At 46.4% G+C, this 10,376-nt stretch overlaps 1 protein-coding gene across 1 annotated transcript; it reads right to left on the reverse strand.

The window, feature by feature from the left end:
- Positions 1 to 5,098: 5,098 nt before the first annotated feature.
- Positions 5,099 to 6,862, reverse strand: LOC137733646 (expansin-A4-like). Its single transcript, XM_068472785.1, has 3 exons — positions 6,658 to 6,862; positions 6,165 to 6,483; positions 5,099 to 5,651 (listed from the first exon to the last, which is right to left on the reverse strand). Exons 1-3 carry the CDS (start codon positions 6,812 to 6,814, stop codon positions 5,342 to 5,344), a joined length of 786 nt encoding a protein of 261 aa, XP_068328886.1. The 5' UTR covers positions 6,815 to 6,862; the 3' UTR covers positions 5,099 to 5,341.
- Positions 6,863 to 10,376: the final 3,514 nt, after the last annotated feature.

The raw sequence follows: 10,376 nt of genomic DNA on the forward strand, positions 1-10,376 counted from the left end.
CCTTGAAAGCCTCCATCTCTACTTGGCCAGCCTCATGCGCGACCTTGGCCACCTTCAAATCGTCCTCGGCCTGTAGGGCACGCTCGAAGATAAGAAAGTGTTGCCGAGTCCGCTCCAGGAGGTCGGTTAGGAAAGAGATGCCCTCCGGGCTCAGGTGACCACCACTGGCGAGGTCATTAAGACATTCTCCAACAGAGTCAAGGCCCCTGCACCGGAGAGCTTGGGAGGCAGTCAGAGACAAGACTTCGTGCAGCTTCACGAAGACTTCGGCGGGCGTGGCTCCCGCCGATTCGGCCGGAGCTGCAGAGGAGCCGGCCTCACCGGTCGTGCTCTGAAGAAGAGCGTCAAGCTCCACTTCCCACGACGGCTGCACATAAAAAGAGAACTTAGTGAAGGAAAGAAAAACGTGATATAATGCATAAAAAAGGGAAGTGTTTTAGACCTGCCGAGAAGAGACTTCGGCCATGCCCTCTGGGTCATTGCTCGAACCCAGGGAACTTAATGGCCTAGCCCAGTGCCTTAGACCGCTACGCAATTCACGCGGCCGGTGGAGGTCATCTACATTTGATGGCCACGATGGCGGCCAAGAAATGTAAACAACGCCCCTCGGCGCATAAAATTGCCGGTGAAATGAGTGTTCGGGCACCTGACATTTAATAGTTTAAAAAAAAAAAAAAAAAAAAAAAAAAAGCAAGACTTACAAAGGCCGAAGAGACTTCCTGCGGAGGAATGGGAGGGTCTTCGTCCTGCGGGTGGATCGGCGTTTCAGCCGTGGCCTCAGGATCGGCAACAGGTCTCTTGCCACGATCCGCCGCAGTAGGACGTGGTCGAGCGGTCGCCTCGACGACCGAAGGAGGATGGACGGGAGGAGAGTTGACTGGTCGACGACGGCGTTCCAACGGAACTTCATCACTCTCGCTCTCGACATCCTGAACAAAAGAGATCATTTAGCATTACGACCGGAAACCTAACCAACCAAGAGTAGGAGCAGAATTATACCTCTAAAACGACCGTTGGAGTCGAGGGAGCTTCGGCAGGCGCAGCCGACTTCCCCGTTTCAGGCGCCACGACCGGCTCCGAAGCTGCAGCAGGTGCAACGATTGGATCGGCTGGGGCAGCCGGCACAGAAGGAGAGCCGGCGGGAGTAGGCGTCCCAGTAGTGTCACTGGGGACGACATGAATTTCCCGGTCGCCCTTCTTCGCAAATTTCTTGACGCGTTTAGAAGGGCGATGGGCCTCCTCCGCCGGCTCGGCCTCTCGGTGGGGGCGTTTGGAAGGGACCGTCCGCTCGGTGACAAGGGTCCTCTTCTTGGGCACAAGCTTCTTTGCCCTTGCCACCGCGGCGACCACCTCGACCGTTTTCGACCCGCGACCCCCTGAAATAGCAAAGTAATTAGTAACAAGTACAAGTGAGTTTCTCTGTTTCTGGGGTAGCAAAGTAATTAGTCAACAATATATACCTTGGACCGACTCCTTAGTTTGAGTCGAGGGCGCTGGTCTGGGCCGGTCACCAAACACTTTACTCACCACGTCTTCGGCCGAGGCACCGAAGAAGTCGCCAGTGTACTCGTCCCACCAGTCCCCAAATGTGTCGGTGCCCAAGGATTCCGGAACGGTTGGCCGAAGACGGAACTTCTTGCACCGATCCTGAAACTCTTGCTCCATCGACCGACACTCCCTCTCGGAAGAACCAGAAAGACGTCCCCGGCTCAGGAGGGAACGAGAGACGATCAGGGGTACGGGGCAACCCTGGAGGTAGCCGAGCTGTCGGGCGACAAAGGGAGGCTGGTAGACCTCCCAACCGGCTCGGCGGGCATCGTAACCAAGGGGAAGGTCGCGAGCCAGTACGATTGACCCCCATGACTGACGAAGGCCTGCGTCCTCGGCCGCGGCCCAAGTTGCCGTCGGGAGCCCGATTGAAGCAGGATACTCCTGGCGCCGGCACACCAGGAACTCGTCGTCCGAAAGGACGTCAAGGCCGAAAAAGTGCTTGAGGACCTCGTCAGCCCGGTGAGGAGGAGCCGGTCGAGAGGCAAGTTGGGGGCCGAGGGCGGCCGAGCGCCGAAAGGCGGGGACCTCAGGCCGAAGGGTGGAGAAATAGACCTGCAGCCAGAGTTGGAAAACCCAGAGGGGCCCATTCTGGTGCGGGTCAATCTTGTTGATGGTCGTCTCGGCCAAGCAACGAAAGAGGTTGGCAAAAATAGCCGAGCTGAGCGCCAGAGAATGACCACTAGCCAGAGCCTGGGCCACCGGCATATTCTCGACCAAGCACTTGTTCGACTTGGTACAACAAATAAATTTGTTGTACCAATAGAAAAGGAAGGCCTCGTGTTCTCCCTTCTTGAGACTCTCCTCGCCTCGGCCGGCAAAGTGGAGAATCAGAGTGTTGTAGTTGAAGAAGTTCTTATGAAGCTTCTGAACTTCTTCTCTGGAAGGCTCTCGATCTCCTCGGCTGAGCGTTTCGACGGCCCGCTCGTCGAAAAGTGCCTTCAGGTCAAGAAGGGAGGGACATCCAGAAAGAGCAGCGTCAATTGGGAGGCCGGATGGTGGAGTCCCAAGAATAGCCGAGATGTCAAGGATAGTAGGGCCGAGGGGTCCGAATGGAAGGACCATGGTGTTGGTGGCCGAGCACCATAGAGTCAAGGCCGCCATAAGCAGCTCCTTATCCATGGTAATCTCCATGGTCGATAACAGGATGGCATCATAGATGCCGAGGGCTTTCCATTCCTCACCGAAGGTTGATCTCATTCGATCCACCCAGGCAGCCCAGGCTGTAGTGGTCGAGGGCCAAGCTCCTTGAGGCCGAGCCAAGCACCATTTGGACCAGTCGAACCCCTGGAGCAGGGGTGTTAGGCATTGCTCTTTGAGAAGATTGGTGATACACGACGGCACTGCATCCCTGAAGAGGGGGCCCAGAATCTGATGAGAGGTAGCCATGTCATTCTCAAAGCGTAGTGTTTTGATCGCATTCCGATCAATGAAATCTTTGCATTTGTTGATCTCGTCAGAGAGCTTCGAGATAAAGGAGGCCATTTGGAAAGGTGATAGGAGATAGTTTGGAAAACTGGTGAAGAAATCGCAGAATGAAGAACGGGAAGGGTTTTGGCTTGAACAGGTCTGAGAGAATTGGGATTTTGGAGTTTCTGAAAGAGTAAGATGCGAATGGTGGAAAAGTGGGTATTTATAGGCTTTTCAGAATAAATATCAAACGTCTGAAATTCGGAAGGCGCTGGAATTAAAAAAGCACTGGTTTAATTTTGGGGGAAACTTAACCCGGAAAGATTCCAATCATTTCGGATATGTTGGGAACCTGCGAAGAGGGGATCGAGGAGTCGAAAATCCAGGACGCACGATCGCGTGCGGCGCCAGTTTCAAAGCATTAATGAGGATAAGACGTTCCAGTTAGGGCACGGTTTCGAGGCTCACGATTGAAAGTTTTAAGAGCAGCGGAGAATCGACACGTGGCCACGCGTTGGGGGCAACGAGGAAAGTGCAATCATGTCTCATAAATGCGCAGGAATAACGGTCATTAAGGAAGTAAAATCCAAAAAGCAATAAACGTTTTCGCTTCTTCAAGGTCGAGGCCCGACCAAGAGTTAACAGTCGGCGACCTCAGAAGCGAGGGGGCAATGTTTGGGCCTAAAATATTATTGCTGGGCCGAGCAGCAGGATGCGCTCGGCCCAAGGTGATGACAAATAATATGGGCCGAATAATAAGGCCCGGGCCAGCTGGCAGGGTCAGCCAAATCCTAAAAAGTCCAGATAAATAGAAAGGTCGAGGAAGTCCTGGTACAACTAGGATTCTCGACCAGCAAGGAATGAAGTCCCGAAAAGAAGGAAAATTCAGAATCCCAGTGGGAGTAGGTTTGTTCGAGGAAGAGGCGAAGTGGGACAAGGACTCCCAATCCAAATCGGAGTCAGATTCAAGGAATGGGGCACTATAAATACAAGAAATCATGCAAACGGAGAGGGACCTTCAACTCAGCATACAATTGCCCTGCGCAAAACCTCTCAATCACCTTGAGATTTTTCCTTTTCTTTTTCTTGCCGACACACCTTCAGTTTGGATAAACAGCACTGTGGAAGCAACCGGCGAGCACCTTCAGTTTGGATAAACAGCACTGCTGCCGCAGAATCAGCCGACCAAGAAGCATCTTCAGTTTGGATAAACAGCACTGCGTCGAGGCCGACCGATTATCTATCCAAGTCTCGGTCGAGGAAGGTTTTCGAACCTTTGTTGGCAGAGGTCACCTTACTAAGCTTTCTCGGCATAGTCAGGTGTTACGAATTACATTGCTCGGCGTACTGGTTGCCGAGTGGTTTTATGATTGGATACTCACAGGTGAGTTTCAGGGTTCGGCATTCCGACGGCCGAACTACGTTTACCATCAAGACATATATCACGTTCGAGTACCTGTGCCCATACACCTTGGTCTCGATTCGACGTGCTTATACTCTCACGAATATAATCACAGTGACCGAATCGGGCTCGGACGATTTGTGAACTCCGCAGAAGTAGCAGCCTTGTCTTCAGGCTGTAGAACCCAGAGACCGAGAGTGTTCCTTCCTCGGTCGCAATCGCAAGTTAAAGAAGTCAGCAACGCGCTCAAAGCTACATCAACAGATTTTACTCCTTGGCCAGGCTCGGCCGACGAGTTGGCACGCCCCGCATTCGACCGAAGGACGTAGTTAGCTTATTAGTTACTCGGCCTGCGCGCCACGTAGGTTTTGTAATTTTTAGGATCAACACATTGATTCCTTGATATTGTGTCAATATATTTGTCAAGATAAATCGATATGAAAGTAAGTGACGATGTAATGACATTTTATTAAATGATCGAACAAGACACGTGATCAGGCATTTTGATCTAAAATCTCCTCGAGTGAAATGTGAAACAAACACGAATCGGGCAAAATGTTTATTCTTATTCCGCCGCTGGTGGCAGACATCCCTTCAAAGTCTATGATTGCCGGTAAAACAACACCCCAAATGCAAAGTTGCAATTTGCAGAGCATCGCACCGAAAAGCACAAAACGCAGAACAAAATCAAAAGCAAAAAACAGAAAACAGAAAAATACTTGATCGTGTCTAATGGTCTATAAAATTAAAGTATATTAATTATAATCATGATCAGATAACCAAAGCAGCGGGCTACACGACCTTTACAGCCACCTCAGCTGCTTACAACTTTCACTTTCTGGCTTTGAGCTTTTTTCACTCCTCCACCGACCAGCAGTAAAAAAAAAAGTTCTAACTTTAACCCCACCCTCAAAGCATACTTTTACTTTCCCACTCTCTCTTTTGAAACCAGATGTATTAAAAAGCGGGAAAATTGAATAATTAGACCCTGAAGTTCTTGCCGGTGAAGGTTTGGCCGAACTGCCAGTTGGAAGGGACGATGTTCCAGGAGGTGGAGGTGCGTCGGTCACTGCCTGTCACCCTGAAGGAGAGTGACTGTCCAACCAGGACTGAGTTTGACTGCCAGTTCTGACCCCAGTTGCGGCTCAGGCTCATCCACGGAGTGTTCGTCCCTTTAACGTACGCCTTCACTATATCCCCTGCGCCCGCGACGTTGTGGATCAGAACCAAGTTGAAGTACTTGTGACCGTTGATTGTGAACCTGATTCCACCTTGCTTCCGGCATGGCACTCTGCGTAAAAAAGGGCATTTTAGTCCATTGGCTATTCACAACTTTACAAAAAAGAGGAAAAATTAAACAATGCCCCCTACTCTTAAAACCTTCATTTTTACTAATTTACCCTCACGATCTCTGCTTTAGTTCAAACTCTCGTAATCTTTTAAAACATGTTAATTTGTTCAGTAAACTTAAATTTGTCAATTTTGACTAATAACGGATTGTTTTTATCATTCAAATAAGAAAAACTAACAAAAAATGTGATCCAAATTTAATTCTAACTTGTCCATTCGACTTTCAATTTGATTATTAGACGTTAAACTTATCACATTAACTTTTAGGTTTCCGTATTTCAAAGGACAAAAATAGTCTTAATTTGACAGAAAATTTGAGAAATTTTAATCCTCGTGTTTTAAAACATTAAAAGGCTTAGAACCAAATTAAAAGTTGAGGACAAAATTCAAGAAGCATTGCTAATGTATTTTCGAACAAAAGAAAAATAGAGAGAAACAGAGAGAGCGAGCTCACCGGCGGTAAGAAACGGGGACAATGCCGGCGCGGTACTCAGCGATCTTGAGGAACATGGGCATGGCGAGATCGAAGTGGGTGCGAGGCGGGTTGCACCAGCCGCCATTGTCGCTGGGTTGGGCGAAGTTTGGGGGGCAAAAGTTTGTGGCCGTGACAAAAATGGAGGGACTGCCAGATTTGCACCACTGTGGCTGATTTGCGCACTTGAGTTCGAAGCAAGCTCCACAGCTCAAGCCGTTGTTAAAGAGAGCCGTGCTCAGCGCAGCCGTGTTCACTCCGTAGCCCTGGCTGTACAGATTTCCGTACCCACAAGCTCCTCCTATATACACACAAAAGCAATCAAAATGAGTGGACTAAATTAAAATATTGTTAAACAAATTGGGAAATTTTGATGTGGGTCTTTGAAATTGGGGGTGTAAATCCAAAAGGAATGAACTTTATGGTATGTTATGCTTAGAAAAATGCATGGGGTCATGAAATGTTTTGGGCTTACCCATAGTTCCAGAGGCATCACTGCCGCCATAGAAAGTAGCATGGGCATCCTGCCACGCGGCGCCAGTGTAAACACCAGGAATTCTGGCGTCGACTACAATGGTACTCGCCAGTGCCATGAGAGAAACAATGCAGAGCAGAGGAGCCATGGCGGCCATTGTTTTCTAGAGAGAGAGAGAGAGAGAGAGAGGTGGGGGTTTTCGGCTGTGGAGGGTTTGGGTGTGAGGAGAAAGCAGAGGGGGGTGGGGTGGTATTTATGAACAAAGTTGAAGAGAAACAACTGTCCAAAAGTGACCAAAATTATCACCTTAATTAATGCGGCTTTGGTCTCCCCCGGGCGGTAATTGCGTTCAACTCCTTTTTTATTCTCAACAGACGGAAATGCCTTTGGGTTGATTCATTTTGGGCTTTTAGCTTAAACGGTTGACGGTGAACAATCACAAAACTATTTCTATTGATTTTAAATCTTAGAAACCCAAGTGACGAGTTACGCCAATTTCAGAGACCATTTTGAATAAAAAATAAAAACTTCATTTTAACAAGTTTTATAGTGAGGATTGTAATTCGCACATTATGATCTTGGTGCATTTAAGGAGATAGGAGTTTGGTTTGCTTCAATTGCTCTGAGTGGAAAAAGAATATGCTGCTTGAAAGAAATTAAACCTTATTGTCTGAATTTGTTCGTCCCATGTTAACTTATCATCAGATTGTTTTGTTCCGTCAATAAAATTATCTTGATCTTTTTTTAAAGAAAACATTAGAAAAGAAAGATGGGGGGTTTTGTGTAAAAAGGGAGGGTGGTAAATGTAGGGTCAACAAGGTCGGGGCTCAAGGGAGTTGTGATGATATTGGATGAAACCGGTTTGCTTGGTTTGCAAGTTGTAGCATCAACTGCGCCCTCTCTCTCTTTGGCCACAAGGGAAGGATTTTCTTTCTTTTTGTTCCCTCCTTTTTGCCTTTTGACTTTCTAGATAGTGGGTGCATTGTGGACTGTATAGTGAATAGGAGGGAAGACTTTGCCTGCCCTACTCAATGGTACGGATACAATGTTTTTCACTTGAAAATTTATTTAAAAAAAATTACGCTGCAGAGTTCGATTGATATGTATTGTGCCTTGAGCAGGTGTGGTTTTAGTGTTGAATTAAGGGTTTCTCTATGTGTTGATTTGCTCACGGTTCTCTCCTTATCATTTAAATTTTGCGTACTTATTTATTACTATTGCCGAGTTTGCTTCTCAAATTGATGTCTCTTGCAATTAGAGTGGAGCATGTTTATTCATATTGTATTGATTGAGCATGGTAATTCTTTTGTAACTCATATAAAATGATTTCTTTGGAAAATAACATAAGGTTGCCAATAGTGCGAACCTTGCATTTAATGAATATGATATAATATGAAATTCGGCTCAATACAATTAATTAGCGGTGAGCATTACTTGTCACATTATGAAAAAAATACATTAAATCACTCTACAGATTTGAAATGTATAATGATAATCTCACAACATAACACGTCGATATAATCTCACAGCATAACATGTCGGTATACGTTTGTATTGTCAAAAGTAAAATCAACTAATCAAGAGTGAATCTAGGGATTGGTGGGGAAAATAGCTTCCCACTTTCCTAAAAGAGGAAATGAGATTCCAATAGGCACAGACCTTTGACGCAGCTACAATTTATCCACAAATTGTCTTCTTTTTTTTTTTTTTTTTCAATTTTCAAAGGGTGCGGATTGGGTTTTATGTTTATCCTTCAACAACGGGGCCCAATCATTTCCGCATTCGTCGGTGCTCGTATTACGCCGTGCATCTGTCGTACAACTGCGTACACAGCACATGGGTACGGTGGACCTACGCTTTGCCTACGTCACTCTGGCTTCCAGCTTTTAGTTGGGTCAAATACTCAGTATTTGCTTTGTGACACCTACTTTAATCCAATATATATATATATATATATGTACAAATGCATGTTTAAATATATAGAATTTTTATGAAAAATTTCTAGTATTGTTCATTTTAACAAAAAAAACTATATTTTTACATTAAAAAGTCAATCATGGACCTGGTACTATTCATTTTACTTTTTATTTTGTCCTTATCGTTAAAACTCAAAAATTTTAAATCATTTTCATTAATTTTCCTTTAAATATATATATATACACACACACACATACATGCATGCATATATATATATATATATATATATATACACACAAATGCATGTTTAAATATATATATATACACACACACACATACATGCATGCATATATATATATATATATATATACACAAATGCATGTTTAAATATATATATATATATATATTTTTTTTTAGGACAATATTATTGATAATTAAGTCCTTGTATATACCTAATCTTATTGAGGACGCCATTATTAAGGATACTTGGTGGCATGTTTATGTCACATCCTTACCCAGGCCCCTACCACATCCCAGACTCAACTCCACTGTAACACGATATTATCCGTTTTGGGCCTCGATCATGCCTTCGCAGTTTTATTTCTAGGAACTTACGCGAGAACTTCCCAGTGGGTCACCCATCCTTAGATTGCTCTCGAGCGAACTCGCTTAACTTCAGAGTTCCGATGAACTCCGAAACCAGTGAGCTCCTAAAAGGCCTCGTGCTAGGTACATATGGGAATATACATATAAGGCTTACAGGATCCACTCTCCTGGACGATGTGGGATATTACAATCCACCCCCTCTTAGGGGCCCGACGTCATCGTCAACACACTTCCCGCCAGGGATTGGCTCTGATACCAAATTGTCACATCCCAGCCGGGGCCCTCACCACATCTCGGGCTCAACTCTACTGTAGCATGATATTGTACGCTTTGGGCCTCGACCACACCCTTACGGTTTTGTTTTTAGGAACTCAAGCGAGCAGAACTTCTTAGTGGGTCACCCATTTTGGGATTGCTCTTGTGCAAACTCGCTTAACTTTAGAGTTCCGATGAACTCCGAAGCCAATGAGCTCCCACAAGACCTCGTGCTAGGTATATATGGGAATATACATATAAGGCTTACAGGATCCACTCCTTTGGGCGATGTGGGATGTTACAATCCATCCCCCTTAGGGGCTTGACGTCCTCGTCGGCACACTTCCAGCCAGGGATTGGCTCTTATACCAAATTGTCACATCCCAGCCCGCGCCCCTACCACATCCCGATCTCAACTACACCGTAGCATATCCCAGCCCGCGCCCCTACCACATCTCGGTCTCAACTCCACCGTAGCACGATAATGTCTACTTTGGACCTCAACCACGCCCTTACGGTTTTGTTTCTAGGAACTCAAGCGAGCAGAACTTCTTAGTGGGTCACCCATTATGGGATTGCTCTCGCGCGAACTCGCTTAACTTTAGAGTTCCGATGAACTCCGAAGCCAATAAGCTCCCACAAGGCCTCTTGCTAGGTACAAATGAGAATATACATATAAGGCTTACAGGATCCACTCCCCTGGGCGATGTGGGATGTTACAATCCATCCCTCTTAGGGGCTCAACATCCTCGTCGGCACACTTCCGGCCATGGATTGGCTCTTATACCAAATTGTCACATCCCAGCCCGCGCCCTCATCACATCCCGGGCTCAACTCCACCGTAGCACAATAATGTTCGCTTTGGACCTTGACCACACCCTCATGGTTTTGTTACTAGGAACTCACACGAGAACTTCCCAGTGGATCATCCATCATGGGAT

Source organism: Pyrus communis, chromosome 5, assembly GCF_963583255.1.
Source record: "Pyrus communis chromosome 5, drPyrComm1.1, whole genome shotgun sequence".
Classification (NCBI taxonomy): domain Eukaryota; kingdom Viridiplantae; phylum Streptophyta; class Magnoliopsida; order Rosales; family Rosaceae; genus Pyrus; species Pyrus communis.